The 18,568-nt window shown below is 39.5% G+C and overlaps 1 protein-coding gene across 1 annotated transcript in view; it reads right to left on the bottom strand.

Annotated features, from left to right (window-relative positions):
• LRP1B (LDL receptor related protein 1B) overlaps positions 1–18,568 on the bottom strand; it is a gene marked incomplete at its 5' end in the record, with an annotated part of 5,941,474 nt that overhangs the window by 3,306,801 nt on the left and 2,616,105 nt on the right. The window contains one exon of the mRNA XM_044073672.1: positions 884–1,018. Coding sequence (XP_043929607.1) covers positions 884–1,018 — 135 coding nt within the window. The remainder of the gene's footprint in view (positions 1–883; positions 1,019–18,568) is intronic.

Consider the following 18,568-nt stretch of genomic DNA (forward strand, 5'->3'; position numbering starts at 1 on the left):
GCTACATAGAAAATCAGTGCACTCTCCCTTCACCCTAATGTTTAATCAGCTACTGTAATGTGAAAAAATGACATCACACCAGTGGCATAAATAAACTATTTACCTGTGATATGATGGATCCAGGAGTAGGACAATACTACGACAATAATTATTAAGCTGAAGTTGGACACACTTGCTTCTAATTAATTTTTAACATATAAAATTAATTAGAGAGAAGATTAATCTCTGGAAAATAAATTCACAATCCCATAGATACTCTGTGAAATAAAAACAGAAGACATTCCATACAAAGTCTAAAGTATCCTGTTAGAGATCGAACCATAGGTTATATAAGACGAATGGGCTCTTACTTTTTTCAGCAAGATCTTCTTAGGAACAATCTCACCCATGGAAAATAGCTTACATGACTTTTGTACTGTAACACATATATAATGCAACCTTTTCCATTTATTACTTTTAATTTAGTTTACAAAGATGTCTCTTTTCAAACTAAGTTAGAGAAATGCCTCATGTTTGAGCTTATAGTGACAGCTAATCCCTATAAGTATGATACGAAAGGTTGCAGAAAAAGTTGAAATATTTCAGTGCAATTATGCAAGACCCCTGTCAACTTTTTTTCTGCAGTATGCCCATCACATTGATATGGTAATTTGATGACCAGCTAAAAATGCACAATTTTCAAACTCATAAAACTGAAATATCGTTTAAGAAACTTTCACTATTTGTTTCCAACACTATTTTGAAGCTATTGAATGAGAAACAGTATAAATCTTCTAGCAAGTGTTTGAATATCCACTAATAAAAATAACTGATTTTAATGTAAAATGTTATATGGAATCTAATGCAACAAGTGTAGATTATGAACTTCTGGAGAAAATCCTACCAGCAATCCAGTCAACTGCTATGCCTTCTACCCGTCCTAAGCCATTTGTGACTATATAGTCCTTCCAGGTTTGATCTCGCTTTGCTCTACTAATTTTATTGAGACCCATATCAGTCCAGTAGATCGTGTCATTTCCTGAAAAATATACAAAGAAAACATATATAAGAATACAATTTGTGACTCAAAAATTAAATTGCTTTTCAACATCATTCTGAGTACCAAGCAAGAATAGGTTTTATATGTTTTACTACAGGTTAGTATTAACATCTCTAATACCACACTTCAAATCAGATCACTCAGTATGTATGTTATCACAGTATAAAGGGCACTAAGTTAAAACACCTGTGGTGATACATGATCAAAAGCAATGGATTTTTATATTAACTTTACATCAACCAACTGCATGCTTACATGTTGATGCCTTTTTCCTCATATATTTTATGCCAAAAATAGCAATAATTTAGAAATAATGTGTAGCAAATATGCAGCTGCTTTTTTTCATGAATTATTCTGCTGTTGAAAGACATCTTATATAACATAGTGTAAGGTGCATTATATGATTTTTTGCATTCTAGACAACAGAGGTTCCTATATAAGGGACTGTATGTCAAGGAAATACAAGTTAAGAATGTAGATGGCTATTGTTCGCCAGTGGTACCCTTTACTTCTCATGTATAGACCTTGTTTACATATTAGACATACTACATGAATAAGAAAGAAGGAGTCTGCTTTTGTAAACTTGATTGAAATCATTAAGCAGCACAGTTGGCTTTAGTTGTATTCATACCCATTATTTGCTAAACAGCAGATCAATATGAATTTTAATAGGCAACGTGCCCTCTAGCTACAGAAGACAAAATGAAATTCCTACTTCTGCAAAGAAAAATAGTCGGTAACCTTCAAAGTCTCTGAATATGTTAATACCCTGAGGACAAAAAGCCTCTAAAGTAAAGTACTATTATTATGCAGCTTTCCCTTAAAATTACAATTTATCAACTTCTGCACATTTATTCATTTGGTACATATTCAATCTATTATATTATAACAAGGCATTTAAGATATTCAGTAACTGTACACACACCAGAGATGAAAAAAGCAACATATACTATTAGCTTTGCCTCTTGAAACTGTAATATAGGCTGTAGCAGGCTAACCATGTTGATGTAATGCTTGTTCATGTAGTAACTTGTTTCTATATACAAAGAAGCAAGCTGAGAACCCTGCAGGAATAGTAAAATAACTTTCAGTTATATGTACTTCTGTACAAGCCACTTCTCCAAGCGATCAATATATCTGTTCACTATGAATCATGTTTTTCTTAGCCCATGCTAAGAACTTTTAGAATTTTGCAATTTTTCTAAAGTATACTTCAAGTAATATACATTAACACTAATTAAGTATTCCCATAAACTGTTGTATAATAATACTGTATATATGTGTGTGTGTGTGTGTATATATATATATATATATATATATATATATATATATATATATGTGTGTGTGTGTGTGTGTGTGTGTGTGTATATAGATATATATATATATATATATATATATATATATATATATACATATATATATATATATATATATATATATATATATATATATATATATATATATATATATATATATATATGCGTGTGTGTGTGTGTGTGTGTGTGTGTGTGTGTGTGTGTATACATATAGATATATTTGCAACACAGAACAGCAAGCATTAAAAACCTGACCTTCAAGAGTTGTAATCTCTTAAGGATAGCCAAGAGACATGAAAATACAAATAAGCATTATTTTATTAGCTGAATTTTAGGTTACTGATTCTGTACTTATTTCTGAGGCAGATGTTAGCTGAACATAATCTTTCTTTCTGTTTACAATGCCACCAAACATGACTTCATTAATTATTATTACTGCCTTTCATTTTTTTTCTCACTGTTTATGAGCAAATTTATGACCTCCCATTTTATGAAATTAAAACAATGTAGAGTAGGGATGCACAAGCCAGTGTATTTCTTCATGCCGGTCCCAAGCCCGGATAAATGGGGAGGGTTGCGTCAGGAAGGGCATCTGGCGTAAAACATCTGCCAAATGAGATATGCGGAAACCAATACAGATTTACATGCTGGATCGGTCTAGGCCAGGGTTAACAATGACCACCACCAGTACTGTTAGCTGACAGGGTGCTGGCTGAAATTGGGCTACTGTTGGCCAAAGGAGGAGAAGGAGAAGAAGAGGGGGAAGGCAAGTCCAAAGGCAGGAAGAGAGGAGAAAGGTTAGGAGTGTGGTAGGGAGGGTAGAAACTTTGGATGTTGACAGCATGACTGGTATAAGAAGAGAGCTAGCTGATATGATGGACAGAAGGAAGGTTGATATATTGTGTGTACAAGAGACCAGGTAGAAGGGAAGTAAGGCCAGGTGTATTGGAGGTGGGTTCAAACTGTTCTCTCATGGTGTGAATGGGAGGAGAAATGGGATAGGGGTTATCCTGAAGGAACGGTATAGCAAGAGTGTTTTGGAGGTGACAAGAGTGTCGGATAGAGTGATGTTTATGAAGCTGGAAATTGATGGTGTAATGATGAATGTTGTTAGTGCATATGGTCTGCAAGTTGGGTGTGTGATGGATGAGAAAGAACAATTTTGGAGTGAGTTGGATGAAGTGGTGATGACTGTACCCAAGGGTGAGAGAGTGGTGAGTGGAGCAGATTTCAATGGGCATAATGGTGAAGGGAGCAGAGGGGATGAGTAAGTGATGGGTAGGTCTGGTATTAAGGAAAGGAATGCAGAAGGTCAGATGGTAGTGGATTTTGCAAAAAGGATGGACATGGCTGTGGTAAATACATATTTTAACAAGAGGGAGGAGCATAGGGTGACTTACAGGAGTGGAGGGAGATGCACACAGGTGGATTATATCCTATGCAGGAGGGCCAGTTTGAAGGAGATTGGAGACTGTAAAGTGTTGACAGGGGAAAGTGTGGTTAGGCAGCATAGAATGGTGGTCTGTAGAATGACGTTTGTGATCAAGAAGAGGAGGAGGAGTATGAGGGCAGCACCAAGGATCAAATGGTGGAAATTGAAAAAGGGTAATTGTGAGGTGGACTTTAAGGAAGAGTTAAGACAGACACTGGGTGGCAGTGAAGTGTTACTGAATAGCTGGGTAACTACAGCAGAGCTAGTAAGGGAGACTGCTAAAAAGGTGCTTGGTGAGACATCTGGACAGAGGAAGGAGGACAAGGAGACCTGGTGGTGGAATGAGGAAGTACAGGAGAGTATACAGAGAAAGAGGTTGGCGAAGAAGTGAGATTGTCAGAGAGATGAAGAAAGTAGACAGAAGTATAAGGAGATGGGGTGCATGGCAAAGAGAGATGTGGCAAAGGCTAAGGATAATGTGTATAGAGAGTTGTATGAAAGGTTGGACACTAAAAAGGGAGAAAAAACTGATTGGCTAGACAGAGGGACCGAGCTAGAAAAGATGTGCAGCAGGTAAGGGTAATAAAGGATAATGAGGGAAATGTACTCACTAGCGAGGAGAATGTGTTGAACAGATGGAAAGAGTACTTTGAGGGGCTGATGAATGAAGAGAATGAGAGAGAGAGAATGTTGGATGATGTGGGGATAGTGAATCAGGAAGTGCAATGGATTAGCAAGGTGGAAGTATGGATTGCTATGAAGAAGATGAAGAATGAAAAGGCTGTTGGTCCAGATGACATACCTGTGGAAGCTTGGAGGTGTTTAGGAGAAATGGCAGTGGAATTTTTACCCAGATTGATAAATGAAATCTTGGAAAGTGAGAGGATGCCTGAGGAGTAGAGAAAAATGTTTTGGTACCGATTTTTAAGAATAAGGGTGATGTGCAGAGCTGTAGTTACTACAGAGGGATAAAACTGATCAGTCACAGCATGAAATTATGGAGAAGAGTAGTGGAAGCTAGATTAAGAAGGGAGCTGATGATTAGTGATCAGCAGTATGGTTTCATGCCAGGAAAGAGCACTACAGATGTGATGTTTGTTCTGAGAGTGTTGATGAAGAAGTACAGAGAACATCAGAAAGAGTTGCATTGTGTCTTGTGGGCTTAGAGAAAGCATATGACAGGGTGCCTAGAAAGGACTTGTGCTATTGTATGAGGAATTTGGGATTGGCAGAGAAGTATCTAAGAGTGGCACAGGATATGTACAAGGGTAGTGTGACTGTGGTGAGATCTGCAGTGCGAGTGACATATGTGTTTAAGGTGGAGGTGGGATTATATCAAGGATCAGCTCTGAGCCCTTTCTTATTTGCACTGGTGATGAACAGGTTGACAGACGAGATCAGACAGGAGTCCCCGTGGGCTATGATGTTTGCAGATGACATTGTGATATGTAGTGAGAGTATGCAACAGGTTGTGGAGATCCTGGAAAGGTGGAGATATGCTCTAGAGAGAAGAGGAATGAAGGTCAGCTGGACTAAGATGGAATATATGTGTGTGAATGAAAGGGAGGATAGAGGAATGGTGAGGATGCAGAGAGTAGAGTTGGCGAAGATGGATGAGTCTAAATTCTTGCGATCAGCAGTTCAGAGTAATGGCGAGTGTGGAAGAGAGGTGAAGAAGAGAGTACAGGCAGGGTGGAGTGGGTGGAGAAGAGTGTCAGGAGTGATTTGTGACAGACGAGTACCAGTAAGAGTGAAAGGGAAGGTCTACAAGAGGGTAGTGAGACCAGCTATGTTATATGGGTTGGAGACAGTGGCATTGGCAAAAAGGCAGGAGTCAGAGCTGAATGTGGCAGAGTTAAAGATGTTAAGATTTGCACTGGGTGTGATGAGGGTAGACAGGATTAGGAATAAGTATATTACAGGGTCAGCCCAGGTTGGACAGTTTAGAGACAAAGCCAGAGAGGCGAGATTGTGTTGGTTTGGATATGTTCTGAGGAGAGATGCTGAGTATATTGGAAAAAGGATGCTAAGGATGAAGCTGACAGGTAAGAGGAAAAGAGGAAGGCCTAAGATAAGGTTTATGGATGTGGTTAGAGAGGACATGAAGGTGGTTGGTGTGACAGAGCAAGATGCAGAGGACAGGAAGAAATGGAAACAGGTGATCCACTGTGGCGACCCCTAATGGGAGCAGCCGAAAGAAGAAGAAGAATAGTAGCAAACAAGTCATGCAAGACATTTTTATGAGGTTTTAAGTGTTTAATTTAACTGCAGTCACAGAATATTCATTAACAGTCCATACTAGTCCATAATAAATATGATAAATTGCGCACCTGACAGAAAACATGTTGCAAATAAATTCATGTTTCAACAAATATAAACTGTTTACAGATTTAAGTAAGATATTTAAACTGACAATTTTTTCTTACAATAAAATACGTGAACTTGATGCACATCAGGGTCCATATTCCACAAGGATATATTTAGTCTGCTAGCCCAAACAATATCTCATTCCCAAATAAGCTCTAAGAATCTCTAACACTGCATAAGCTAACTAGGAATCACAGAGGCCTACTCTAAATTCAGAAAAGTTTCAAGACCTTACTATGTGAGGATCAAGACACAGAGGCCTACTCTAAAGTCAGAAAGGTTTCAAGACCTTACCATGTGTGGAACAAGGCAGGTAAACACTGATGGAATAGGATCATAGGAAATTACTAGGCTATGGATCCTGGAGTCATTTTAAGCCTAGCAGTTCCATCCCAATGTAATACAATGAAAATTCTAGTCAATACCCAAGATTGCATCTAGTGATGACTGACCATATAAAGGAGGATTGTGGGCACTATCCCTGGTAAGAATTTATGGTGCCTCATCTATTTGTCCAGGTTCCTCTTGAACAGTGTCATAGAGGTGCTCTGTATCACATGAATTGGTAGCTTGTTCCAAATATGTGGCAGTTGCTGGGAGATAAATCTGTACCTCCAGCATGTCCTATTTAAGTCACAGGCCATATTATGGTCCCTGGAATGGGTAGCTCTAGTCCCATTTGACTTACTGATATGCAGCAAGGTCATTAGGTCTGAGTCTTGGATTGCTCTGTAAGCCAGACATAAGTCCCCCGCAAGAAGTCTATATGACATGGAATATAGTGACAGGGACTACAGTCGGTCTGTGTAAGGGACATGCTTGAGACCCTTGATCTTCTTTGTTAGAAACCTTTGAGGTCTCTCCAGTTGCTGCAGATGCTTTGTACGGTACATGCCGAACAGGGTGTTATACTCAATTATGGGCCAGATTAGTGCCACGTATAGAGGGTTATAACTGCTTTTGCTCTCAAGGCAATGCCCTTACTAATTAAGTGTGAAGGGACATATTTGTGCTGATGGGAATGATGATGCAGTTTTTACATTCAAGTTTGAGACCTGGACTAATATACCAGTCGTTGGTATGCATGAGACCCTCCTGGAGTATACTAACATAATTTGGGGATTCAGTGATTGCACCTAGTTTATTGTCACCTGCGGACTTGGTCAACCACAGCCCCTTAGTTTTGACCTGAACTTCTAAGAAGTATATACCAAACAGTAGGGGGCTCAGCACTGACCCCTGTGGCACCCCGCTGGTAACAGGTCTGCTGGTTAATGTGGAGCCACCCACTTTGATAGTGTGTGCCTGGTTTGTGAGCCAGTTGGTAACCCATCTTATAACGAAGGAGTTTACATTAAGTTTGGTAAGTTTATGAGTAATGTCTTTATGTGACATTGTATTGAAAGCCGTTGGCAAGGTATGCTATGTGCACTGATTTCCCTTGTTAATAGCCCTGGTCACATTTTTAAAGAAGTCCACCAGATTTTCCAGGCAGGATCTGCCCTTGATGAAGCCGAATTGGGTAGGATCCAGAGTTTGGAGGTCACCTATGTCTTTATTTATGAAGTCCATAATGATATGTTCCATGGCCTTGCAGATTAGGCTGGTCAGGCTTATAGGTCTACAATTTCCCAGTCTGTTCCTAGGCCACCTTTGTGGAGAGGAATAACTGTTGCTGTTCTCCATTCCACAGGAACAAAACCTGTGGTTAGGCTACGACTGAAAGTGTACTAAATGGTGATGCTAATTCATGTTTTAGTCTGTTTAAAAGACAGCCTGGGATGTTGTCTGGTCCCATAGAGGCTGTATTTTTTTGCCTTGGATAAGGCTTTGAGGACCTTTTCTTCATATATGTAGATGGGTGGAGTTTGAGGTAGGTTTGTGATAAATCAGCAGGAAATCAGGGAGTGAAACTTTTGCTAAACCTATCTGGTAGCAAGTTTGTTATCTCTATGGGAGTGTGTATGATACCATTGGTCACTAGTCCTGCCGATGCTTGGGTCCTACCTTTTAGACTATGCACTTAGCTGTAAAAGGCCTTATGGTTATCCTTGTCTGGAGTTACTAGGTTTCTCTCAAAGCAGTTCTTAGAGGATTTGACAGGTTGTCTTATTTGCCTGTCGAGGTCGAAGAGGATGCTCTTCCATTGTTGGATCTTGCCTTTGTTTTCTTGGACAGTAACTTTTTGCATTTATTGTAAAGTTTGTTGATGCTGGATGTCCGCCATGGCAGCTTATTTTTACTTGGGGCTCTAGCTTTGATTCTTTCTGTTATAGCTGAGTTTATACACTTATGCAAGTGATAGTACAGGGCTTTAGTTTAACTTTCTTTGTAACCACTTCCAGCTTGGGATGGGTCTTGGAATGCATTTATACCATCACCTAGGAGGGTATAGCCTGTCTTGATGAAGTTTTTAGTCTGATTTCACCCTTTGTGAGTTCTGGTATTAGTGCCAGTTTGAAGGTGACTGTTTTGTGGCCAGATTTAACTAATGGGTATCCAACAGTTGCAGCAGTGCATCTGTTTGACATGTTAGTGAGAACCAGAGATCTATGATGTTTGTTCCTCTTGTCGGAGTATGAACAATTTGTTCCAGGGCATTTTAATTAAGAAACTAAAGGACCTTTTGTGCTACTGAGTTGGGGCTAGAGTAGGTTTCCCAGTTGATGGTAGGATAACTGAAACTCCCCATAACCAGCGTGCTTGGTAAAATGTGGATTCTCTCCACTTGGGTCAAGTAGGTTTTGTGGGCATTGTGATCCATGGAGGGGGATCTATAACTGGCTTTGATTTGAATGGGGGTCTTACCCACTGTGCCCTGAACTTGGAGTAACTCCATTAAGTTGTCCAGCCTAACAAGAAGGGCGGTGAAATTATCTCTAATACAGCTAAAAACAAGGCTTCCTTTTGTTTTCACACCTTCATTTTGCAGTATATAGGTGTGGAATGTATTGCAGCTTTGCAAGGCTGGGGTACTCTCTGAGGCCTTGAACCAGGTTTCTGTAACTGCACAGATATCCACATCTTTTAGTAACAGAAGTGCTTCCAGGCAGTGCAGTTTTTGTTTTAAGCTCCTAGCATTTAGCAGCATGACCCTTATTTTGTTCTGGTTGGCTAATTTCATGTTGTTAATGTTGTTTTCAAGACATTGCCTAAAAAGGCACTATGGGGGAGGCAAGAGCCTTTGCCAGCAGCTGAAAGCCTAGAGATGTCAGGTACAAACCGTCTCTGTCAAAGCAGCGAAGTTTGCCGACCATGGCTTCCCAGGCTGACAGGAACCGTATCCCCTTTAAATGACACCCAAAACTAACCTAACTATTGATATCAGTCATTTTTTGTTTATACTGTGGCATCACTCTAGGTGAGTGTAGTATGCTGCTCAAGGCTTGGGACATACCTTCCAGGGACACATACTCAGAGAGCTCAACCATGTCTCTCTTCATATAGTCCAGTGAGGTACATCTCAGGTGGTTCAGACTCACATGAACTATGACAGATTCATAATGGTACTTGTTGCTTTGAGAACTGAGTTCACATGTGATCTGTCAAATCCAGGCAGCTGACCGTGACATTATCCTTGTCCAACCTGGTCATTGAGTCTTATTCAATGACCATGTACCAAAAAGATACCAACATGTAAAGATACAGTAGTATCAGTCCAGCTCCACTTTATATACACAAATGTGTATATATGTCCTTGAGTCTGAGTGTACATTTAAATAGATGGCAGCAGAGATGAAGGGTCGGCTGCCATAATTATACATTAAAAGAGTTATGGTTATACATGAGACAAACTATTTAGGTTTTGTCAGATCAATCCACACCTGTGACATTTTATTTTTTGGACTTTCATAACTAAAATAAAATAATAACTAATAGTTTGTAGTGAGACGAATTGTCAACTACCTTAGCATATGGGCACCACCGAGTCTCTTTATATAGAGTGGGGCATTTTAAGTTGTTCTCTTACATATATATTTTTTACCATCAAGGTAACTTTCCACAATCAATAGGGTTAATGTAGTGCACAACCATATATATATAAATATAGACTCAATTGTTTATATTCAAGTTACTATAATTGTTCTTTTTGGGTCAAGAATTGTGTTGTGACATACTGTCTTATAATGGACCTAAGTGGAATTTTGCAAGGACTATCGGCTGATAAAGATAATCTTTTGGCTTTAACACTAGGGGGTCAACTAGTTTAAATAACAGTGAGGTGGACTCCAAACAGAAATGTGGGTTAGTTTTTCAAAAACTGACCAGAAACATGAAGTCCCTAAGGTCTAATATTTGGCACTTGAAATTATTCAAGGCCTACAAACTAAAATATATTACACCTAGGGGGCTCAGGATCCATCTTCAACCTCTAGTATCAAACATTGATGCCCAGCTATCACAGGATTGGGCTTTAGCCCAACATCAGGCCTCAATGCTTTTTGTGGATACCCTAACTGGTTATTATGAAAGAACTACTGAATCTCAAATAGCAGAAATCAAAAAATTGTGCCTTGAAGCCCAATTATTTGAAAGTGAAGCATTTTTCAAAGAATATATTTCTGATTTAGCCAAAGACTTTGCTAATTTAGAACAACAATTGATTAAGAGAAAAACACACAAATTCAATAGGGACTTGTCGGATTACGACAAAGGTAAACCGTTTGTTACATCCAAGAATGTCAGGCTCACAGACAGAGCTAATAAAAGTAATCATGGTAGAAAGAGGCCCAGATCAATATTAAGAAGGACAGAATCTACCCTTAGTGGCACGTCAGAGGATGAAACTTCCTCTGTTACAGACTATGATGTCCCTTCACGCCAGGTGTCCCCAGCTGCCAAGAGAAAACAGCCTGTCCCTTTAGACGTAAGACACGCAGGGGAGGCAGAAAGCATAGAAACAGAAACAGGAACATCCAGTTTACAGGTTCTATTACAACAGATTGTGAAACAGTGAACAATGTACACAATATTTCATCCTTTGAATTATCACCTGTACATTACCAAGTACTAAATAAAGGTCTTAATTTTGTCCCCACTTCACCTCTTTCTGAATACAGTTTGTTACAAGATGTTAATGATTTTTGTAGATTGGTAAATCTTAAGATATTTTTTTCAGATCATGACACTACTCAAAGATCTACTGGTTTCAAATTTGGCAAATCAGAATTCTCACCACCTATGGATAAACATGTTTCTATCTTTAAGGAATGTGTCATCAAAGATTTACATTTTTTCACAATATACCAACCTACCACAAATAACCTTACTCAAGCAGAGAGATCTGCTCTAACTGAACTTCAACTTAATCATGATATTGTCATCACTCCAGCAGACAAAGGTGGAGGTATTGTTGTTATGGATCACAGCAAATATAAGGCTGAGGCTTACAGACAGCTGTCTGATTCTCGCTATTATATCCAGATGGTTGTGGATCCCACACCTAATTTCAAAGCACAGATAGACTCTTTGTTGGATTTAGCCACAGAAGAAGGTATTATTAGCAAATAGGTTAGCAAACAACTTAAAGTGGTGGAACCTATGCCGCAATATTTATACCTTCTTCCTAAAATCCATAAACACCCCACTAATCCTCCAGGTAGACCTATTGTCTCTGGGAGAGGCTCTTTAACTGAACCACTATCCACTTTCCTCACGTATTATTTATAACCATTACTGTCTAATATTAGATCAAGGATACAAGACACCACAGAATTTCTTAACATCATTCAAGATTCACAATTAGAAGCGGATTGGTGATTATGTACCCTAGATGTTTTATCTTTATACACGAGCATCCCCCATGATGCTGGCATTGCTGCTATCTCTTATTGGTTGGACAAATCTGAATTATATTCCACTGGTTTCAACAATTTTCTTGTTAAACTTACTGAATATGTGCTGTGTAAAAACATTTTTTACTTTGATGGACATCCATATTGGCAGATTAAAGGTACGGCAATGGGGGCTTCCTTTGCCCCCATATATGCTAATTTATTTATGGGATTTTTTGAGCAAACATTTATATATGATGCACATCAGAATTTACATATAAATCATTTGGACATCTGGAAAAGATATCTAGATGATTGTTGGATGGTGTGGCGTGGGGATAAGGACCATGTGTTTGATTTTGTTAGGTATCTTAATAACAATCCTTTTGATATACAATTCACTCTAAACATAGAATATCAAGAGATTGTTTTTTTGGATGTTGTCATTTCTAGATTGGAAGATCACACATTGGCCATTACTGTTCATAGGAAGTTTCCTCAATATAATACATTGCTACATGCAACAAGCTCTCACCCCCGCCACATCATCCGAAACATTCCAAAATCCCAATTTTTGCGTATGAAACGCATATGTTCCTCAGAAGAACAACATCAAGTTTGTGCACAAGATCTGTCAAATAGGCTTTTTAACCATGGATATTCTAAGCATCATATCTCTCAAACCATTGATCAGACTAGTCAGATGGCACGCTCAAGCTTATTACAATACCAACATTTGAAGCATGATGACAAATCCAACTCTGTGCAGCCGATAAGGTTTGTAACCACTTTCGGAAACAACACATTCAGATTCAGGGAAATTATTAACAGACATTGGGACATACTAAAATCTCATGAACTTCTGAATGACATATTACCAGATAAATGTGCCTTCTCATACCGTAGGAGTCGCACTATACATTCTCGTTTCACTCACTACAAGAGATATACACCAGTGACTACAGTCCAAACCACCTTATTTGGTGACCAACATCTTTGGGAATTGCAGTTCTGATTGGGTCATTTATTTGGCCACATGTACCTGTTCCTCTTTTTATGTGGGTCAGATGTCCAGGCCAATCAAGTTGAGGATTAGTCAACACCTTAGTGCTATCAGAAACCACCGATTGTCCAATGCCCTCTATAAACACACCATTAATCATCCCACTGCTGTTTTTAAATTTGTTATTATAGATAAAATCCAAATGCATAGGAACTTCAAAGCAGGTTGGCATACTAAACTTAATAATATGGAAAATATGTGGATAACCAGGTTAGGGGCTTTGTTCAAACCTGGCCTTAATGAAACAGAATAATATGTCAACTTCCTTATGTATTTTTTTGGGATTTATTTATTTTAAAAATTTCATATGTACATGAGTTTATTTTGGTGATTTTGATTTGTATTATTATTATTTTATTCATCAGTAACTATTCAAGATATGTGTACATTATCCAGTTATTACTTATTTCTGCAATGTGCCTTTACATGTCTCTCTATATATCATACCAGGATGTTGGGAACTGCTTAACTATTCAACATTTGCTTTGTAGCACTGAAGAAGGCTTTGTACAGCCGAAACCAGTTTGCTTGTTAGCCATTTTTAAATGGCTTTTACTTCTACAACAAATTAAATTTTGCTGCTATACCATTGTGCTGGCCCATTTTTGGATTTACCCTAGATTTAAAAAGCCCCTCATGGTCATTAGCCTAGCAAAGACCTATGAATCTTTGAACATAATATAGTTGAAAAATATCTTACAATTATGATTTGAACAGTTAGCTTCCTTTATTTCATATTAGCCTTATATTTCCACATGGGGCTTTTGTGTTCCCTGCAGATCTGTCTGAAAATGTCCTTCTGACTGCAACATAAAGCTTTAATATAAGCCATATAAAAATGTTTTTCTTTCATTCGTATATCTGCTATTTTTTCCCCTTTGGGGTTTGTCTTGAATTTTCCACCATGCAGATAACTATTAGTTTACACAGTTATGAATGCATTTATAGAAATGGTTGCAAAACTCCTGTTTCTGTTGACTTCAGAATCTGGATTTGAAGAGGGAAAGGCATTTTTGAATATATTTAAGTTTTGTCAGGACTATAAGATTGGCTTTTGCAGCAAGTTCTAAAAGTATTTGAATTTACAGGGTGGTGTATAGTAATTTTTCAGTAATAAATGGCAGTTTAGTGGTTAGATATGATCAAGGAAGATATGAAAGTATTTGATGTTTAGATAGTGGAAACTTTCCTAAGAAAATGTTCAAGTGCATTAGTAATGGAGTAGAATGACATTGGCTTGTTGGGTATCCGCGTTTTTGGTGAAGTAAATGTGTGTGTGTGTGTGTGTGTGTGTGTGTGTGTGTGTGTGTGTGTGTGTGTGTGTGTGTGTGTGTGTGTGTGTGTGTGTGTGTGTGCGTGTGTGCGTGTGTATGCGTGTGTGTGTCTGTGTGCTTGTGTGTGTGTGTGTGTATGTGTGTGTGTGTGTGTGCGTGCATGCATGCCAAGTGTGCACATTCAATGGTTGAATGTCTGATGGAATCTAAAGAACCTAGGGTAGTACTGGCTTCAAGTAGGGCAAGTCTCAGTTTAGGAAGCAGGAAACATGCTCTAACTTATGTTCACTGAAGGATAAACCCTGGGCTTGCTTAGGGGTATGCACAGTGGAGTTAGGGTAAGACAAATTCAGAAATAACGATGGCTACCTAAATGATACCCCCTCAGTCACCTCTATTCCCATTGCATGGGAAAAGGATGAAACAACTGAATGAGACAGACAGAGAATGATTTATGGTTAGCAGGCAGCAGGGAAAAATATGAGTCTGGCTCATTCTCTCTATAAGTGCTAACTTCACTCTGTCATTTTTACCTCTTCTTCAAAGTTCTGCTCCTCACACATATTATGCTTGTGATGTAAATTGTTATAATTTTCTTTTGGAGTAAACTGCATGCTTGAAACTCAGAATCCTCATCCTGTGTTTTCTTAATTATCTTTTTTTTTTTTTTTTTAAGAATTTTTGATATTTTCTCTTTCATTTATATACACATTGGGATTTGCTTTGTACTTTATATAGTCTGTTTTTATTTTTTGGAGCTTTTCTTTTCAAGCTTTCAATGAAAGTTTTATTTATTTATTTAATTATTTATTTTGCCCAGTCAGAATTTGCTGGAAAATAAATAAATAAATAAACAAACAAACACATAAATAAATATTTTGACTGAACTTGTGGAATCTTTATTGGAGAAGGCAAGATACTGCTGAAGCTAAATTTCTTGCCTGCTTCATACACATGAGCAAAAGAGTGACTTTTTCCTGATTTAAGTATTTTTTCTGGCTTTTTGATTATTTACTGCTTAGCGACTGCTTTTTCGCCTGTTTATACAGCTCTGCATTCTATTTAAACTGTTTTTGTGTTGATTAACTGTTTTGCACTTTTAAAAGTTATTTATTTAATTTTACTTTGAACTAGAATAGTCCAGTCTTCAGGTTTGCTGATCTCTGGGCTTTGGCAGTTCCTGTGCTATATTATATCCTTACTGGATAGGGAAACTTCTTTGTCCTGCCAGTGGGAGTGGGGCACTGGTAAGGCAACCCTATTTGTCCCTAGCAGCAGTGGTTCCAGCCAGAAACTTTGGCCATATTATGCATTTTCAAGTCCAATCAAGGTCTTTTCAGCCCACTTTAGCGGCGCTTTCTGCGTGATTTAAGCCTTGAGGTGCCATAGAGCACCATCAGACGCCCGGTTCTGGTTAAACAAGTTATTTCTGGCTCTTTAAAGGTCTGCTCTTCAATTTTTCCCCTATTAACTTCTCCTGCACTTGCAGTCTATTCCTCTATCTCAATAGCTCAAACTTGCTCTAAAGCATTTTTTATATAGGTAACAAACACTAGAACAACAAACTAACTACATTGGCCTAGAATCCTTGAATCCCCATTTCCTAGGTCCCTTCAGAAGCTCAATTTACACAGCAAAGCATTCCTTTTTCTAGCATGTCGAGAAGGGTCAGTTACTGGCGTCCTCTCCTGTTCAGCTGGTGAATCTGGGCATCTACCTGCAATGTTACAGGTGCCCTCATGTGCCTGAACAACCCACTGAGAGAGAGAGAAAACACACAAATACATGTGAGAGATGCAACAGGCTCCAACAAACTGGAGGTACAGGCTCCTCTCAGCTCTGGGTTCGCAAGACCAGACAGGAGGAGAAGGAAACCCGCACAACACAAACCCAGTTTCAACAAAACTATCAACACAAAAACAAACACATACACACACAAGGCATACTGGGAGGCACACAGTCAATCAAAGCAAAACTGAGGGCCACTCCAAAGCAGAGACAAAGCAACTGCCACCTCAAGACACACAAGACACTTTAACACATAGTTCTCAAAAGTCAGTGTGCTAAACAATTACAGCCATAAGGCCAAACACAATGCCAGACACACTTATAGGTGACTCCATAGTCAGACACACTATACGTCCCTCTCACAGACTAGACAAGAAAAGATCACAATTGTGCCTGTCAGGCGCTAACATCACCACCACACACGAGCACTCACCAGCAGCTCACTCAGGAGTACAAAGTACTGGCTCAATTAAATTTGTCAGCGACCTGAGGTACCTGCCTGATGAACCATACCTCCCCTGGTTCCATGAAAGAGACATAGAGGGCTCTCCAGATTGCTTAGCCCAGGCCGGTATGACTGACCCTGCAGAGTATGCCACACCCTCACCAAAAATGATGCCTGTGCAGAACAAAACAGTCCAGCTTTTAATAACGTTGCGGCTTAATTACTGGTGTCATTCAAGAGGGACATGATGTCTGTCTACAAGTTGTAGCCTTGACCAAGCCAACTGCCCATGAGATGGCACACCCTGCTCACCTAGATACTTCCAAATGTTAAACTTACCCACCACCCCATGCCTTTTCAAAAAGGCTCAAATAATCAAACCCTACCACCCTAGAAAAAAAAATGGGAGAACCGCTGTAATACTGCTGCTCAATGAAGTCTAAACCTCAAGATGCACGCCCTCAAGCCCCTCCTCAACATCAGAACATCTGCTGTGACTGCTGTGGCTGAAACCTGGTTCAAGGCTCCCAAGGGCTTTAGCACTATCAGGTTATACCTCATCGCATGTGTGTTCCATTTAAAATCGAACCGAACCACAAGAAAAGGAGTATTCATAATTCATAAGGATGCCACACCTCCAGGTTGGTAGCAGCTGCGCGAGCATTGGAGAGGTGCAATTAACCAGTTAACCGCGTTAAAACTGCCCTACAGTTTGTAAACATGCTACACAAGACATTCTCTCAAGCTCAGCAACCCACACAGCCTTCCTGAGTATAAAGAGTATAAATGTCTCAAACACCATCATATTAAGGTATTAACTACCCAAACGCAGACTGGGAACATTACTCAGCCCCAACACCTGGCCAAGGTTCATTGGGTTCAAATGCTATCGATGATGCCAGAACAACGGGTCTCAAGGATTCCAGAGAAAATATATACTAGACCTGATCATCACAAACATAGGACACGATGCTATCCACGCGGAAGTATATACCATTGGGTGAGATCAGACCATAAATTAATCTCGCAAGTCCCACAGCCCGCCCCACCCAGCAAAAAGACCACAGTGAAGAACTTCTCAACAAAAACTTCCACACTTCTTAAGACTGGTGGTATCCTTCAAGGGCCCCTGGGCACAACCCCTAACACAACCCCACGCTGCTGAAACCCTTACAAATGCTGTTGCTTCTGGAATGCACCCGGCAATCTGTATGGTCAGCAATCCCTACAGAATCAGAGACCACTTTCCACCAGAATAGGCCAGCCATAAACAAACTCAACTATAAACAAACTCTACGAAAATAACAAGAAGCTACTACAAAACAGGCAAAATCCTTAAATGGGAGCAAAAAAACTACATCAATACTAGCAAAAACTTCGAAAACTCTGAGAAGGAAAAAAATCCAAGGCCAACTTTGAGAAAAATACGCTAAACACAAGGAATAATCATAAAGCCTTGGGGAAACCTGTGGGAAACCTGGTGGAGTAGTCAGATATACTCAATCCTGTCCAAAATAGTAAAAATCCAACATAACCACAGACATTTGCAGACAGCATACTGGCAGACGGGTCCCCGTGCAAATTTCTCCCCTCCCACTCCCCGAAAGGAGAAAGATCTATCCCACCAGAGTCTAACCTCCCAAACAAACTTACTGCCCAGGTGAGAGCTGCTCTCTCTCCCCGGAAAACTTACACAGCATCAATAGGAGGAACTAGGCAGACCCGGATGTACTACACAATCTTACTCTAGTCTTGTCTGCAAAGCTATGGAGGATCATAAATGGAACTCATAAATAGAGCATTTGGGGACCTACGGACACTGGATCCTACAATTTGGCAATCCTGCCTCTTGAACTTTTGAAACAGTCACTAAGGCCATTGATGAGGGTGGGCGTGTTCACAGCCCACTGAACGGCTTGCGTTGACACAATACCCGACTCGGGCATCATGAAAAGCTCACCAACGGAATGTAAGCATGTATGTCACAAGATGGGTTGCAAACACAGCTCAGGGACAGAACACACAGGGGTTGAGGTGCTGGTGCCATCATCAGACTCTAAACACTGGAAG

This window comes from Protopterus annectens, chromosome 6.part0 (assembly GCF_019279795.1).
Source record: "Protopterus annectens isolate FY-2018-M chromosome 6.part0, PAN1.0, whole genome shotgun sequence".
Classification (NCBI taxonomy): Eukaryota; Metazoa; Chordata; order Ceratodontiformes; family Protopteridae; genus Protopterus; species Protopterus annectens.